Here is a 17,158-nt window from a genome sequence, read left to right as displayed (position 1 = left end):
CTCACAGGGCCTCTGGCAGAAGCAGCGAGGCCTGATGGCCAGTCAGGGGCCCGTGGAGCTCCCAGGGACCTCGGGCTGCCTGGCCTCCCCCAGAGAGGGCAAGGAGCGCCCTGGGATGGGGGGGGGTCATGGAGTCACAACCACCCAGATATAGCTGGACAGACCCACAGGGACCCTGAGGACAGATCCCACTGGGGTCATAGGGGGAAGGAGACACCGAGGGAGACAGATGGGGCCAGGGCCTCCCACCTTCAGCCCCTCTTCTCCCGAGAGCAGCCCCCTGGCACCAGGCTGACCCTCCTGCCCCTGTGGCCTGACCCAGGCTGTCTGGGGAGGCCTCAGAGTCTGTGTCCAGCCCCCCAGCTGTGGCCCTTGCTTGGTGGGGACAGGCCCAAAGTTCTTGGGGACAGGCAGGATGAGAACCAAGCCCCCGCAGCAAGGTGTGGAGGACGGCGTGGGGGAAGAGCCATCAGCACAGCGCCAGCTCTGCCCACACACAGGGTCCAAAGGGTGGGAGGCCTTGTCCTCAGGGGACTGCTCGTGAGTCCCTCTCCTACTCCCGCGGCAAGGGCTGCAGAGACTTCACACACTTGCTTCTCTGATTCCAGCTTTATTGGAGCCGAGCGCTCCCCTCCTGGGGAGCCCAGACACAGCCCATCAGAAACCCGCCAGCTCTCCTGAAGGGGTGGGGGGGTGGCCACCGCAAGGACACACAGCGCCTTGGCCACCAGCGTCCCTGCCTGGGCCACACGACAGCCCCGCCCCCACCCAAGGGAAGGGTGACATCCTATTAGGGGAGGGCGGGGTCTCGGTGGCGGCCACCGAGTAGCCGAGGGACAGTGCACGTGACTTGGTGGCATCAGGGGCCCCAAGGTCCAAGGGCCGGTTTCAAGCAGAAGGAGGAGCCTAGCTCGGGGACAGCGTGGCCATCCCCCTGCCCCCCAGTACCCAGTGTAGGTCACAATAATTTAAAAGACACTATAGACATTTCGACGCTATATAACAATATAAGTTAACCAGGTTTCTTGGCAGAGGATGCTAGGCCTGTGGACTCAGCGGGGTATCCTGGGACCTGGGGTGGGGTGGTGGGAAGGGGGCTTGGGGGCATTCACAGTGGCCTGGGAGCTCCCAGGACAGCAGCTGTTGGTGGCATGTCCTGGCATCGTGCGGGCAGGCAGGGTAGACACCAGGGCCAGGGCCCAAGGCCACTCACCCCAGGCTAGTGTCCAGCCCACTTGTCTGGTTAGTGGCCTGAAGATTGTCTCCATGGGATTCTGAGAGAAAACGCCTTAAGCTCAGAACAGGGACGAGCGCATGGATGGTGGTGCACACCGTCCTTTCTGGCCCTGGACACCTCGTGCCTCGGTCTCCCCAAGGTGGGCAGGAGTACTGGCAGAGGGCATGTCCAGCACTGAGTCTCTCCCCACCCAGCCCACAGCTTAGAGTCAAGCAGGACCCCTTTCCATTCCTGTCTCCCAGGTTTCAGGGTAACTTAACCTCATGGAAAGGTCTGCGTGGGGTGGGGACCACAGATGACTGGAGGGCAGCCATCTGCTGGCGCAGCTGTGGGACCCTGGCGGAGCAGTGCCCTGGATCCGAGCTTTCTCAGCATCAGGGTCAGGATGAAAGGAGCTGGACTGGGCAAGGAGACCACCAGAGAAACCCTCAAAGGCACCTCGAGGCAAGGGGCGTGGACCCCATTGAAGCTGGCAGGGGGAGGAAGGGCACAGCCAGAGTTTTCAAGGCATGGGGACTGCCTGTCACCCTGGGTGTCCCCAGAGCACGTCCTTCAAGGTCAGGAGCCCTGGGATGACCGTCAGGCAGCCTGAGCCCAGGGGAGAGCCTCCACTCGCAGCCTTGCGGGTCCCCTGCTGGTGCTTGAGCTGCTCCGGGCCTCAGGGTCCCCATCTGTCAAATAAGGCAAATACCCCTGAACTGTCCCCCTGTCCCACCAGCCTGCCCCGGCATGGTGCTGTCCTGGGGGTCCAGCTGATTCCAGGGTGGGAGGGGTTTCTGTAAACCAGGGGGTGTCAGGCTGGTGGGGGGCTGGAAGAGCAACACACTCAGGGACGTAGTACTCCTGGAACCTGACGTGGGTGACAATCTGATTTGCTAGATATGATTTTCAAAAGAAGGGAGGAAGGGGCCAGAGATCCCTGTCCGTGGCTCTCCTCACAGGCTCTCGGCCGTGCCCCCCGCCCAGCTCACGTGGAGACCACGTGCACTGGCCACCTCCCCCTGGACAGGGCCATGCACAGGGATACTCCCGCGGGTACCCAGGGGCCAGAGGAGGGAGCAGAGGGGGGCAAGGGGACACACTAACAGAGTACAGAGTTAGGACCGGCTATGCCTTAGTGCTAAAATCCTCTTCGGATACTAAGAAAACATAAATAATTTTTGTCGACATCTGCCCAGACTGCCGCAGAGCCCAGTGACTGCTGAGGCCTGGGACGAAGTCTTTCTGCGTCCTGTACCACCAGGCTGGGAGAGAAGGACGCTCGGAGGCTTGTCGCCTTGCTTTCCGAGCATGTGTGTCCTTGAGGTTCACTGTCCCAGAGAGAAGAAATGCACTGTGCGCCGCTGGGGACACTCACGCCATCGGCCTTGCCCTCTGGACCAGCTGATGGGCACTGTTCTGCCACAAGAGGGGACTGGCGTGGCAGGAGAGAACCGCTGGTGGGCCAGGAAAAGGTGACCGGCCCGTGGGAGCGCTCTTGAGCCTGGAGCGCCCACCTCCTGCACACCCCTCTGGCCCGCGCGGTCAGGCAGGCCGGGGCAGAGATGCCAAGGGGGCGGGGCGGGGCCGCGGCGGAGTGGGCGGGGCCGCGGGCGGGGCGGGCGGGGCCGCGGGCGGAGTGGGCGGGGCCGCTCACTTGCAGGTGAAGACCTCGGTACGCTCGCTGCACGTGTTGCACTTGACGAAGCAGCACCAGTGGAACTTGCAGTTGCACTGCCAGACCTTGGTGTACTGGTGGGTGTTGTAGCCCCGGCCGCAGCACATGGTGTCGCAGCCGTCTGCGCCGGGCGACGTGCGGTTACACAGGCGGCCCTGCGTGCCCACGCTGCCCGTGGCCGCGTCCTCCTCGCAGTAGTTGGGGGACTTCTCGATGTACACCAGGTCCGTCTCCATGGGCTTCTGGTAGCTGCGCAGCTGCTTGATGCGCAGGAAGGTGGGCTGGCGCAGGCGGCTGGCGCGCACCACCTCCACCTGCACGGCCACGTTGTACTTCTCCTTCAGCAGGTGGCCCACCTCGCGGAACTTGGGCAGCGTGGTCCAGCACGTCTTGGTGGTGCAGGAGCCTGACACGCCGTGGCACTTGCACTCCAGCTTCATGCGCTCCTCCAGGACCTGCGGGCCACAGGGCAGGCTCAGTATGGGCTGGGGAGGAGAGGCGGAGGGGAGGCAGGTGGTGGGGGGCCTGCCACCTCGCCTCCATCTGACCCAGATCTGGCTACCCACTTCCCACCGTGTGACCACACATCAGTGTTTCCTCCTCTCTGAGCCTCAGTCTCCTCATCCATGAAATGGGGCTACTGACCACAAGGTCCCTAACTGCATGAGACCCTATGAGGGTCCCCATGAGAATATTCAGAACTCGGCAGAGCAAGGCATGTGCTCATCAAATGTGTTCCTCGAGATTCTCACAACCCTTCAGGGAGCTGCAAGTCAACGCACTGATGAGGAAACAGGCTGAGTGGATGGGGCAGGAGTGGGACTCACTGTAGCAGGTGAAGAAGCTGGTGCATGCACCCTCCAGGTGGGGTAGCAGGTCCAGCAAGAGCAGGTGCTCAGTAAATGTGGACCCCCCCCTCTGGTCTGTCCTGCTCCCCACCCTTGTGCCTGGTGTAGGCTTTGGCATGCAGTCAGCACTTAATAAGTGGCTGTTCAATGGAAGCCTGGCACGCACATGGAGCTCTGTACACCTTTGCTGAAGGACGGAGTGGGGGCAGGCGGCGGGTGAGCGCATGGATCAGTGAGGCCCAGGCGTGCCGTCTGCTGGGAAGCCGCCCTCCGACCAGTGTTGTTCTTTCTCCCCAGCTCCCCGAGGGCCCGTGATGGGTGCAGCCGTGTGTTTTCCTTGGGCCTCCCTCCTTGGCCCCGGAAGGCTGATTCCCAGAGCCAGCCCTGACCCCGGGCACTCATTTACTCAGATCGAAAAGGCCCTGCCAGCCGGGCCTGATTAAAGATGGGGAATCATTAGCTGCCGCCCCACGGCTGCACAAGGGCCATTTGTCAGCTGTCTTAGTTCCCGCTGTCCTCATTGCGACAGCCTAGCCCTGCGTGGTCTTGGCCACCCTCTGCCTCCTGGTCCAGAACCCCAGCCCTGACCCTCAGTGAATGAATGAATGAATGAACAAATGAAAGAAACAGAGAGAGAAACATCCCACGGTATTGGGGACTGCCCAATCCCTTTCCTGCCTGCCCTGATCGCACGGGGCCCTGGACCAAGGCGAGGAAGCCCGGGACGCCCAGGAAACTGAGACAAAGCAGCAAAGCGCAGGGGCCTGTGAGGGGGGGGGTGCTGGCGTGGGGCTTCCTGGGGGAGGTGGTGCCTGTGCTAGGCGTTGACGGAGGAGCAGAAGCTCCTCAGACAAAGAGGAGCGGCACTCCAGGAGGGGTGCATCGCGAGAAGGTCTGGAGAGCCGCCACCATCACCACGAAGGGAAGATTCGACCCAAAGGAGCACAACGCGCGGCTAGCGGCCTGAAGTTTAGGGGGCGAGAGTCTCCTCTCCTGTGCGGATGATGTCCTGGCGGATGATGTCCCGGCGGATGATGTCCTGGCCGAGGTGGGGAGGGACCCCATGTTCGGAGGAGGGAGAGGGGGCCCAGGGGAATATTCAGAACTGGAATGGCAGCGCTTGATGACTGCCGTGGGGCGTTTGGGTCAAAGGCACTGGCCAGAAGTCTGGTCTGGGGGTCTGGGTGAAGGTGCGACCTCTTCAGAAAAAATGTATCTAGGCCTCTCATCTGCCTCCCACCCCTCTCCTCACTCTTGTCCACCCCAGTCCAACCTCTCCTCCCCCTCCTTCCACCCCACCCCACGATCATCTTTGCTTGGACCATTGTAAGCTAAGTTGCTTCAGTCATGTCTGACTCTTTGTGACCCCATGGGCCGTAGCCCGCCGGGTTCCTCTGTCCATGAGATTCTCCAGGAAGAATCCCGGAGTGGGTTCCCATGCCCTCCTCTGCTTGGCAGGACATTGCCAGTAATGCCTAATGCGGCTCCCGACACTCCTCCAGGGGACCTTCCCTCTCCCCGAAAGCCCCTCACTCTACTAATCTGCCCTTCAGAGCTTGGAAGCTTCCTTGGCCTGGTCACGCTGCCTGCCATGGATGCCCCAGGCCAGGAGCTGACCGGATGCATAGCCCTCTCAGAGCCCCAGCCTGGGGGGCACCTGGCCCTACCCCATGCTGCTGGCCCAGGAGGTGCTTCCTCAGATGGGCGGTGATGGCCAGAGACCTGGCAGAGTGTCCAGGCTAGCCTCTGTGCAGGCCGGGTGGTCCACCGGCGTGCCCACGTTGGCCCGCTGAACAGCTGCCCCCCGCCTCGCTCTGCCGCCCGCCCTGAACCCCTTCCCTCCACAGTCAGCTCCTCTGTGGCCAGTGACAGTCCGCAGATGAAGTTGACTGGACCGCTGTGTGCAGAGCAAAGGGCTGAAGCCTTGCTTGGCTGGGTCCCCGGGGCTCACTCTCCCGGGAAGTGATCACAGGATTCAAGAATGTGCTGTTTCCGGCTTCAGTGCCCTCATGATAAGAGAGAGAGAGATGGTGGCGCCAGCCCCTACTGCCTCAGGAGACCACCTAGGAGAGTGGAGAGCGACCCACCCTGCCCAGAGGAGCTGCTGGCTGAGCCCTGGGCCTCACTCCTGCCCTAGGGAGCTCCAGAAAAGGGCAGACTGGGGTTCTTCCCAGAATAGGGGCTGGCCTACACTCTGGGGAGGGTGCTCAGTCAGGGGGAGTCCCCGGTTGGTGGACCAAAACCCTGAGGAGCTCAGAGTTGAGCAGGTCTGCACGCTCAGCTTGTCTGCTCCTGGCCCACGAGGGATTCAGTGGGCCATGTGCCAGTCTGGGGTGGGCTGAAGAATGTCCTCCCAAATGTGTCTACTCAGCCCCTCAGAATATGCCCTTCTTTGGAGATCGGAAGTTTGCAGATGTAAGTAAGGTAAGACTCGTGATGAGATGGTCCTGGTTTGGGAGGGGCCTGAGTCCAGGGACCTGTGTCCTTGTAAGAGACAGAAGAGGAGGGAACACAGACACAGAGCAGGGCCATGTGAAGACAGAAGCCGAGACTGGGTGATGCGGCCACAAGCCAAGGAGCGCCCGCGCCCCTGGAGCTGGAAGAGGCCGGAAGGACCCTGCCCTGGAGCCTCGGGAGGGAGCTCGGGCCTACGGACACCTTGACTTTCGGCCTCTGGCTCTGTGCAAGAACAAATTCCTCTTGCTAGAAGCCACTTCGCTGTGGGACTTCGGTGTAGCAGCAACAGCCTCCTCTCCTCCTGACTTGCTGAACTCCGTGCAAGGCCCGGGGGCTGGGGGTCGGGCCTGGCTGCTCCACGAGTGGGCCGGAGTGCCCAGCACTGAAGTGACCCGTGAAGGTCTGGACTCAGCTCTCCAGGAAACCTCAGAAGCCATACTCACCCGTCTCAGCTGCCATGATAAGCCCCCAGGGGGCCCTGTGTGGTCACTACCACTGGCCTTTTCCAAGAGCTCAGACTACACATGGGCTGCACAGCCCCATGGGGTCGGGGCTGCTGGGGGGGCAGGGGGGAGGGGCACAAGGTACCTTCTACCTGCGGGGGAGGAGATGGACGTGGGAGAGGGACAGGGTCAGCCAGGGCCTCGTGGACAGCTGGGGACAGTGTCAGCAGGAGAATCCTGGCTGCCAACCACGTTAGAGGCCTTTGCCGTGGCTGCCCTGGCCCCGACAGGCCCTCGCACGGCTCATCTGCCCCCCACCTTGCCTCCACCAGTCTGCTTCTCCTTAGAGCATGGCTTCCGGGTTTCACGGCTCCACCCCAGTCAAACTCCCCCAGCATATTGACTCTTCTCCATCCCAATTCCCCCCAACCCCCGAACAGCCCCAGGCCCATCACCAGCCTCCTGTTGTCAGCCTTCCTGTCTGCCTCAGGCCCAATCCTGCTAGTCTCCACTTCCCCTATGCCTTTTTACCACCTGGCAATTGCCACCCCTTCTCCCCCGCCAGCCACCAAGTCCCCAAATATAAAATGGAGACAGTGAGACTGTTCTCCCAGGGGTGTGGGAAAGCCCCTGCTCAAGACCTAAGCCACTGCAGAGGCTCAAAGGGGATTGGTTCAGTTTAGACTTCAGATGTGCCTCCTCCTCCAGGGAGCCCTCCTGGTGTCCTCCATGTAAGTGAATCTCTTTCCTCTACCCTTCCAGACACAGATCACCATTGCCTGCTCCCAGAGAATGGAGCCTGGGGCTTCCCTTGTGGCTCAGATGGTAAAGAATCTGCCTGCAATGCCGGAGACCCACGTTCGATCCCTGGGTCAGGAAGATCCCCTGGAGAAGGAAATGGCAGCCCACTCCAGTATTCTTGCCTGGAGAATTCCATGGACAGAGGAGCCTGGCGGGCTACAGTCCATGGGGTTGCAAAGAGTCAGACCTAACTAAGAGATTAACACACACACAGACACGGAGAATCCACAGCCTTCATGCTGTCTGAGAGCTCCATGGAGGTCCAGAAATGAAGACTCCTTCTTCACTATTTGTTCCTCTGACCATAACGGAACAAGCACGGGCTGCAAGGCGACCTCCACTTCTACAAGGTGAAGTCAGAGCCTGGGCCTGGCGTTCAAGGCCCATTCTGGGCTGGCCCCTGCATATGTCTCAAGCCCTGTCTCACCCACCCCTGGTGCTCCCACAGGCCTGAACCCTCTGCAGTGGCCCCCTCTTCCCCCGGGCCCCTTCCCTGCCCTCACCTCTCACACCCTGCTTCTGCTCTTCTCAGCTCTGGCATGTCCTTCAAGGTCTCCCTAGGACACTACTGCCTTCAGAAAGCTACTGCTACCCCTCCCTCAGGCCCCTGGGCTCCCTGCATGTGGACCCACTGGGTGCTGGGGGAGCTCCCACAGCCAAGGCATGTCTCACCCCACCTGTGCCCTGTGCCCAGCATGATGCCTGGCACACAGACTGGGCAGGAGCATTGGTTGAGTGAATGAGATCAGCTCAGGGCTTGGGGGCAGAGGGCATTTTCAAGGCTTCTTTGCCTGGAAAGGCTAGTCTGCCCCTGGCCTGCAGAGCCCCTCAGGCCCTGGTGCCCTGGGTGCAGCCCCTGGGGCTGGAGCACCAGACCCAGAGGCGTTCCGCTCAGCTGGCTGCTCTATCTCGGGCCATCTTGCCGCCATGGCGGCCGCTCCTCCCAGCCCAGTATCTGGGGCCTTCATCTCCCCAAGGCGGAGCTGGACTCGCCCTGACTTCTTCCCCACTGTGTCCCGGCTTGAATGTCTTCCGTTATCACGCACCTCTCTGCACCCCTCCCTACACATGAAGCTGGCTGCTCGAGAACTTCCAACTCAGTTCCTGCCTTTCCTCAGGCTGCTCCTGCTTCCTGGCACCACCCCTTCCTCCAGCCTCTCAAAATGAATCAAAGGCCACCTCCTCCAGGAAGCCTTTCTGGGTGTATTGGCATGACTCCTATAGGAGCGGGGGAGGGACAGACTGTGATCTGCTCCCGCACGACGCTTGCCAGGCCCGGCTCCTACCCTATGTGCAAAAAGGGTCCCCGTCTTACACCACTGCCCACCAGCTGGGGTCTGCGGACACATCACTTCTCAGTGTGAAAACACACCCTCAGTTTTCAAATCTCTGCAATGGGAATAGAAAGGCCCACCTTCTGGGATGGACAAGTGATGGCTTGTGCTCAGCATTACCCACCCAGCACATTCAGGCCTCAGTTCACCAACTCCCTTCTCTAGAAGAGAAGCCCAAATCTCAGAGAGGTCCAGACCCTCCCTGGATAACTGGGTAACTCAGTTGTCACACCTGAAGCAGGCCTGCCCCGCCCAGCCGTCCCAGCCCCTCCCCCTGCTTGCATCGCCCCTCCCCTTCCAGCTCCTGCCCCGCCCACCGTCGCCCCGCCCCGCTCACAGCGCTCTGCCCAGTTCCGCGTCGCCCCGCCCACCGCAGCCGCGCCCCGCCCCGCGCCCGCCCTACCTTCCTGCCCGCCTCGTTGTTGTGCAGGTTCATGAGGCGCCTGGCGTTTTTCTTGATCTCGCGGGCGTCCACGAAGCGCCGGGAGAAGTCAATGCCATAGCGCACGTCGGCGGAGCAGCCGCCCCACTTCCAGCCCTCGGCCTGGTTGTAGTAGCCCTGCTTCTCGCGGTCGCAGCCGCAGTTGCTGAGGTTGCCCTGGCTGCAGGCGGCGGTGACGGCGTGGGCCACGCCGGCCGCGGTGATGGCGTAGGTGAAGGCGGCCTCACGGCTCCCTGCGGGGAGGGGACGGGTGCGGACGGTGAGCCCCGCAGGTCCCGGCCGCGTGGGCTCGGGGCCAGGCGCTGGGCCCTGATCCTGCTGCCGGCCAGCCGTGTGACCCTGGGCTCAGCCCTGGCCCTCTCTGAGCTTCCGACTCAGCCACGTCGGGCTGATGGAGCCCACCTGGCAGGGCTTGTCGTAAGGACAGTACACCCTGGGCACTCGGTGCGTGCCCTGGCCCTGCCGCCACACGGAAGACCCTTCTCTTTCTGTCCCAGGAGCCTGGGCGGGGGCCCAGTTTCCTCCTGGGAGACAACGCAGTCGGGGGTCCTGGGAGGGGCTGTTTGGGGTCTGCACCTCTGCCAGCCTCCCAGCGCTGCTCTTCAGGAGCGGACCACCTGTGCTGATCCCTTCAGGGGCGCCCACCCCACCGGCCAGGGGCCAGGCAGAATCCTCCGAGCTTGCAGTGGACCCCGAACCCGTTTGCTGCCATCTCTCTCTCTAACCACCCACTGTCACCCCCTCACCAGGCCCTGGCCGCCTGAATCTTCCTTCTCCATCAGCCCTACCTGCTTCAGGGGCCACTGAACTCCCAGGCTGGGGCACGGGTTTCCCCTGCCACCCGCACTCCCCAGCCATCCTCCAGGCGGGTGCAAAGTGCAGTTCCGCACACACCTGTGCTACATACACATTCCCTCCCTCTCCTCTGCCTGAGCTGGAAAGGGAAGGCCTGAAGTCCGTGCAGGTTGGATCCCCAGCCCTCTCTCCCTATCTTCCACCCCAAACAACTCAAATTCCGGTGCTGGTCACATGCTCCTGGAGGTTTCCTGGTCTTTTGGGTGGAATTTCCTTCCCTTTCATGCCCAAATTTTTACAACCTTTCAACGCCAGTTCCAATGTCTCCTCCTCCAAGCAGCCTTTCCAGACCACCAGCCAGAAGACAGCCCGGGCTGCCTGACCACCCTCAGTGGCAGATCTGACCCTCTCATTGCTCTTGACACTGTTCACCCGGTGAGCCCGACCACTGGGACTTCCTGGCTCCACGTGGGTCAAAGGCCCCTTAGTTGGGCAGTCCCAACTTGAATTCTTTATTTCCCACGCCCCGTCCCCTGCCTGTGCATCCAGCCATTCCAGCCCCAGTCTCTCGGGCACCCCTCACCTTGCCCACAAGCAGAGAGGCTCCCTGAGGGCCACGACTGAGACTGTGTGGTCCCCAGCACCTGCCACTACGGGTCTGGAGCTCAGTGGTGTTGACTGGACCAAAGCCCAGCTCTGGTGAGCGGCAATGGTGGTGCCCTCAGCCACAGCAGGGCGTGGCCCAGTTGGACTCAGGGGGGGCCTGGAAACCCAGGAGCCCTCCTCGCACAAGCCCACCCAAGAGTGCCAACATGCCCCGTGTGCTTGCCTACTGTTCCTGTTGTTGGGGGCTGGCATGGTCCCCCAGGTTGAGAAAGGGTTGAGAGTCAAGTTAGGTCCATTCCACGAGCATCCACTGAGCACCGACTGCCTGCCCGGCCTTGTCCTGGGTGCTGGCCTTGTGCTCTGGGGCCCGCCTCTTCACCCACCAACCGGCTGAGGGGGGCTCATCCAGAGGGGGTCCCCACTCCCCTAGGAGGCTCACCCTTGGTGGGGGTACTCATCCTGAGCGAGTACCTACACTCTGGGGGCTCACTTATCTGGGGTCCCTGCTCCCGGGGTTTCTCCCATTCAGGATGAGGACCAAGGTCTCAGGGGCCCAGGGCGGAGGAGGCTTTGGTCGGCCTCTGCCTCTCGGAGCAGGCCATGGCTTCCTGGAAATTTCCATCCTCTGAGAAGAGCTGAGGGAAGGGTGGTATCCGACATCCCTTCCTCCCTAGGAAGACCAGGGGCTGCAAAGGGCACCGCCTTCCCAGGGCCTTGCTGCTCATCCGCCCCTCTTTCCGGGCAGGCCCGTCCTGCCTACACTTTCCCCTCCTGCCTGGGGACCACTCTGATGGCACTGCTCAGTCAGAAGTCCGCCTCAGCCCAGTGAGGGGCTCTTGGAGAAGCACGGAGGAGCCCTGGTCCCACACCATCCAGGCCACTAGCCAGGAGCACCAGACAGACAGGGACAGGGAGAGCACGGTGTGAAGTGGGCACCTGAACTCTTGCTGGTGTTGGTGTCGCCCGAGCCCAGCAGAGCCTGCTGACTAGCTCATGCATGGGCAGGGGAGGTGGCAGTGAACTTCGGGGTCCAGGAGAGAAGGTGACCACGGAGCTCTGCAAGGAGGCCACAAGGAACCATGGAACCTCCAAGGATTCCTCAACCTGCCTCTCAGTGGGGGGTTGGGGGTGGGGTGGAGTAGTCAGGGAAGGCTTCCTGCAAGAGGTGACATCTTAAAGTAAGTCTTAACAAGAAGTATGTGTTAACTCATCATGGTTTGTGTGTGTGAATGTGTGTATGTGTGAATGTGTGTGTGGTGTGTGTGACTGTGTATATGGTGTCCAAGTATGTGAGTGTGTGTACGTATAGTTGTGTGGTGGGTGCACGCTCCTGGTGCACATACAGCAGGTGCAGAGGTGTGCAACAGTTTGGTGTTCCTGGGCCAGGAGTAGGAGATCAAGAGTCGTGAAAAAAGAGGTGGCCGAGGTGCCAGGGAGCCAGTGTGTGGGTGGCCAGAGATGTCCCGTGAAGCAGGTGGCACTTTCTGCCAGTGTGAGGGTGAGAGAGAAGCTGCGGGGTTTAGATCTTAGAGCCCATACTGGCTGCGGGGCGAGGGGACTCCTGGAACTATTTAGCAAGCAGATCAGCGGAGCTGTGCTTCCCTCCTCCTCACCGGCTCTCACAGCACCAGCACTCCCTGACCCTTCATACGTGTCCTCATCGACCTGTCCCGACGATCATGTGACAGGTTTTATCCTTATTCCCATATCATAGGTGAGAACACCGAAGTACACAGAAGCTGTGAAGTGAAGTGATGTGAAGTGAAAGTCACTCAGTAGTGTCCAACTCTTTGTGACCCCATGGACTATACAGTCCGTGGAATCCTCCAGGCCAGAATACTGGAATGGGTAGCCCTTGCCTTCTCCAAGGGATCTTCCCAACCCAGGGATGGAACCCAGGTTTCCCTCATTGCAAGTGGATTCTTTACCAGCTGAACTACAAGGGAAGCCCAAGAATACTGGAGTGGGTAGCCTATCCCTTCTCCAGGGGATCTTCCTGACCTGGGAATTGAACCGGGGTCTCCTGCAGTGCAGACAGATTCTTTACCAACTGAGCTATCAGGAAGCTGTGAAACGAGGTGTTAATGGCTGAAGCAGGACTTGAACCCGGGCAGTGGAATCCAAGCCCAGCTTTGCAGAGGGAGGGCCTGGGGCATAGGTCATGGAGGTCATCCTACCTGCTCCGTGGCCCTTTGCCCTCAGTCATCTTGGGCAGGAGGAGACTGGGAAGAGGATGCACAGCCCCTTGGAGGCGGTGAGATTCTGCCTCTGCCTCTGCATCTGTGGGCGCTGGGGTGGGGGGTGGGGGAGTGCTAACCAGCAGGTGAACACTGGTTGGGAGCCCTGGGGAGGCAGAGCTAGCCTCGGAATGGGCGTGCCACACGCTGGGCACCGGGCAGGGGGTGAGGAATCTCCTCTGGTTGTGTAATCCACCAGGAGGCCAGGCCCACGGAGTTAAAAGTCCCACAACCAAGCCCTGCCTGTGCGAGCAGGATGTGGGCGTGCCCTTGGAGGCCCTGGAGCCCCGCACTCCATCCTCTTCTTCCCCAAACGCCCTCCTCCCCAGCAGCAGCCAGAAGGGGGACTCCCACATCCCCACCCTAAAGCGCCAGGCAGGCCAGCAGGTGCCCAGGCCAGGGACGGCTGCGTGTTTGGAGGGCATTTCACAGAACCCCTCCTCCCATCTTTTCTGCTCCCGCCTGGTTTCTGCCCCGTACTCAGCTCAGACCCAGTTACTCATCAGTTACTCACCCGGTTGCCACTCCCGCTAATTCCTTTTTTATTTGGTTTTAATGAGCCAAGCCCTCTCATCTCACCATGGAGACAAGCGGGAGGTGAGCATGAGGGAGGCATGGTTTGGGGAGCTGAGGAGTCACGTGGGGTTCGGGATGGAGGGGATTGCTCACCCCCGCCCCGCTGCATTCTGCAGGCGCATCTCATTTAATGCAACGGCTTTGTCGCTCCATTTCACAGAACTGGACGCTGACTCTGGGGGCCAACTCACAGTGTGCCTGGCCTGGAGGGAGGACATGGGCCCCTCCCCCACCAGATCACACCGGGGCGGCTGCCTGTCCTCCAGGGTGAGAAGGGGGAGGGCTTGGATTAGAGAGAAGCCCCTCAAACCCGTGGGCCTTGTCCCAGCAAACATCCGGGATTCCCGGGCCCCTGAGATGCCCTCCAGCCCTGCCCACCTGTCCCACCCACCACTCCTTGAAGCCCTGCTTGTCCAAGCCCAACAGCTGGTCGCCTGTGGGCAGGTGCAGCTGCGCCCCCATGCACACCACTCTGCTGGGATAAACAGGGCAAGGCCCAATTCCTTGCTGCCTACGTGGAGAACATGGCTCCCTCTTCATGGAGCCCTGCCTGCCTGCCCACGTGCCTGCAGCTCACCCAGGCTCTGAACGCAGATAGGAGGACCCCTGCTTCCCGAAGCCCTGCTTTGGGGTGAAATGCCCGCCCCTGGCTCTTGCCAGGTGCCCGCAGGCTGCAGGGGTGGTGGACGGGATCCATGTCTGACTCCTCTGTGTGCCCCCACCCCGCAGCGTTACTCCCTGAGCCCCCATGTGAGCAGGGAGGGGGCTGGATGCACGACAGGCATCATCCCCTTCTGTCTCCACGACCACCCACAGAATAACTCCTCTGAATGAGACCCATCTCACAGATGGGAACACTGAGCCTCAGTGCTGGGAAGTGATTTGCTCAGGCAGCAGCAGTGACAGACACGTGAGCACAGCGGCTGCTCCAGATGCAGCTGGTGATGGGGGTGGGGAGCTGGGCGGAGGCAGCGGGGACAGTCTGTGTGGGGCCAGCCGCTGTCCTGGGGGGCACTCTTTGCTCTCGGGAGCCCAGGGGCCCCGCTTGGGATCCGGAGCCCACCCCAGACGGATCTGCACCCGCAGACCACACAGCCAGCAGCAGGTCCGGCTGTCTGTCTGGCACTCAGGAAGTCAAGATGGGCTCTGTGAGCCACGCAGGGCCCCCAGCCCGAGGTTTCAGGGAAGCAGAGGGAGGTTCGGGCAGACGCGGGAGGAGCAGGCAGGAAAGCCCTGAACTTGCAGTCTCATACCTGCTGCGCAGCCCCAGGCAAGCCACAAACGCTCTCGGAGCCTGTGCCCCTTTTGCCCCACGGTCCCAGGAGAGCTCAAAGAGCAAACAACATAAATAGGCATTGCCCTCACGGTCACCAAATGAGGGGGCCAGGGCGGGCCACGGACGACCAGGTACAACTCGGGGCCCCCAGGACGGGCCGGGCGCCTCTCTGTGCTATCCGCAGCCTCCTCCCAGGCAGCCTGCCCAGCTGTCCCCTCCACACATATTCTAGATGAATCCAAAACAGCTGACCCTCGGAGACCACTGTCCCATAGGTAAACCGAGGCGCTGGCCACTCAGGGGCCGTCCAGCTCTGCTCTCTCTTTCCTATTGGTTACTCAGACTTAACCCCGTCCCTCCAAGCAAAGACCCACCCCCACCCCCATCCCACCACTGCATGCCAGCCAGACCTGAGGTCCAGGGAAAAAGGGTCTTCCCAGATCATAAGGGCCTCGCTAACCCTTCCATCCCCTCACCCAGACCTCAAGGAGGACGCTGGGGACCAGGCAGTGCTTTGTGAGCAGTTACTGGAGGAGACAGGCTTCCCAGGTAGCTCAGTGGTACAGAATCCGCCTGCAATGCAGGAGACACAGGTTTGATCCCTGAGTCGGGAAGATCCCCTGGAGGAGGAAATGGCCACCCACTCCAGTATGCATGCCTGGAGAATCCCATGGACAGAGGGGCCTGGCATGGTATCTTCAGAAAGCCACCACCAGCACTAATTGAGCTCATGATGACCTGATTAACTGCGGGCCTGGGGAGGCACGGTGAGCACGGCGCTTGTCCCCTCCGAGAAGGGGAGCTGGGAGGGCCTGAGGGGCCATCCGGTGCTCCTCCACAAGGAGTCTGAGGCCCAGACAGAGACAGCATGCTGCCCAAAGTCACACAGCGGCTCAGGAAGTGGGCGAACCCAGACCTGACATTCCGAAATGACTGAGGTGAGGTCAAAGTCAAAGGTCCCAGGGAGCAGCCTCAGAGTCAGAGCCCTCGAGTTCAAGTCTAGACCCTAAAACTGACCAGTTGGGTGGCCTTGGACCAATCAAGGGGCCTTTGAATACCTCAGTGTTTCCGCTTTGCAAAATAAGGATGAGGGTAATTGCTCTGATATGGCTGAGTCCCCACGTCAGAGGACCCATGAGTGGTCCCAGGGGCAGGCCTGGCCCAGCACACAGAGGGTGGCTGACCTGCACTTCATGTCCACACGTGTGTCACACACCACACACGGACTCTCCGTGGTGCACACAGGTTCGGGCATCCTGTGTACCGCTGCCTGTGTTCTCACACGTGTGTCTGGGGTGTATGCCTGGACCCACACGTGCACAAATGCAGTTCCCATGAGCGTGAGCAAATGTGTGCCCGTCTTGTGGCCAACAGCTTGGCTCTGTCAAACCCCACCTCTCTGCCAACCTGCACTTCCCCTGCTTTGAGAAAACACAGTATTTTCTACAATTCAGTAATAAAAAGGCAAACAACCCAATTAAAAACAGGCAAAGGATCTGAATGGACAGTTCTCCAAAGAAGGAATAAAAATGGCCATTAAGCCCACAAAAAGACGCTCGACATCATTAGCCATCAAGGGCATGCAGATCAAAGCCACGACGCGAGCATGTCACATCCACTTTGCTGTCGTCGTTCAGCGGCCAAGTCGTGTCCGACTCTTTGTGACCCCGTGGACTGCAGCATGCCAGGCTTTCCTGTCCCTCACCATCTCCTGGAGTTTGCCCATGTTCATGTCCATTGAATCAGTGATGCCATCCAACCCTCTCATCCTCTGTCACACCCACTAGAATGACTAAAATAAAAAGACACTAACAAGTGTTGATGAAGATGTGGAGAAACCAGAACCCTCATGCGCCGCTGGTGGGAATGGGTATGCAAACGGTTTGGCAGTTCCTCAAAATGTTAAATACAGAGTGACTCTGTAACCCAGCAACCCCTCCCCTAGATATGTACCCAAGAGAAACGAACGTGTGTCCACGCAACAGCTTGTGTGTGAATACTCATGGCAGCATGATTCTCAACAGCCAGAAGGTGGAAGCAACCCGGATACCCATCAGCGGATGAAGAAAGCACGGTCCCTCAACACAACAAAACACAGCAGACACACAGAGGGACAAAGTATGGACACAGGCTACTGCGTGAATGAACCCTGAGAACGTGGGGCTCATAGCTGCCAGACGATGCCACTGATGTGAGAGGCCCAGAGCAGGTGAGTCCACAGGGACAGAAAGCAGCAAGTGTTGCCAAGGGCAAGGGGGACTGAAGGGCGACCCCTGCGGGGTACAGCGTTGCTCTTTGGAGTGATGAAAATGTTCTGGATTGACTATGGTGATGGTCGCACAGCCTAAGACTACACTAAACCCTCTGAGTTGTATACTTTAAATGCATGGGTTGTACTGATATGAGCTATATCTGAATAAAGCTGCTATACAAACACAGCAGGGACTTC

At 60.5% G+C, this 17,158-nt stretch overlaps 1 protein-coding gene across 1 annotated transcript in view; it reads right to left on the bottom strand.

Annotated features, from left to right (window-relative positions):
- Window positions 1–621: 621 nt before the first annotated feature.
- WNT7B (Wnt family member 7B) overlaps window positions 622–17,158 on the bottom strand; it is a 54,474-nt gene continuing 37,937 nt past the window's right edge. The window contains exons 3-4 of the mRNA XM_070370071.1: window positions 9,181–9,452; window positions 622–3,349 (exon numbers count right to left, since the gene is read on the bottom strand). Of these exons, the coding sequence (XP_070226172.1) occupies window positions 2,870–3,349; window positions 9,181–9,452 (752 nt within the window). The 3' untranslated portion in view covers window positions 622–2,869. The remainder of the gene's footprint in view (window positions 3,350–9,180; window positions 9,453–17,158) is intronic.

The sequence above is a fragment of the Bos mutus genome, chromosome 5, assembly GCF_027580195.1.
Source record: "Bos mutus isolate GX-2022 chromosome 5, NWIPB_WYAK_1.1, whole genome shotgun sequence".
Taxonomy (NCBI): domain Eukaryota; kingdom Metazoa; phylum Chordata; class Mammalia; order Artiodactyla; family Bovidae; genus Bos; species Bos mutus.
The sequence above is the reverse complement of the archived record's forward strand: the minus strand, read 5'-3'. Positions and strand labels throughout refer to the sequence as shown.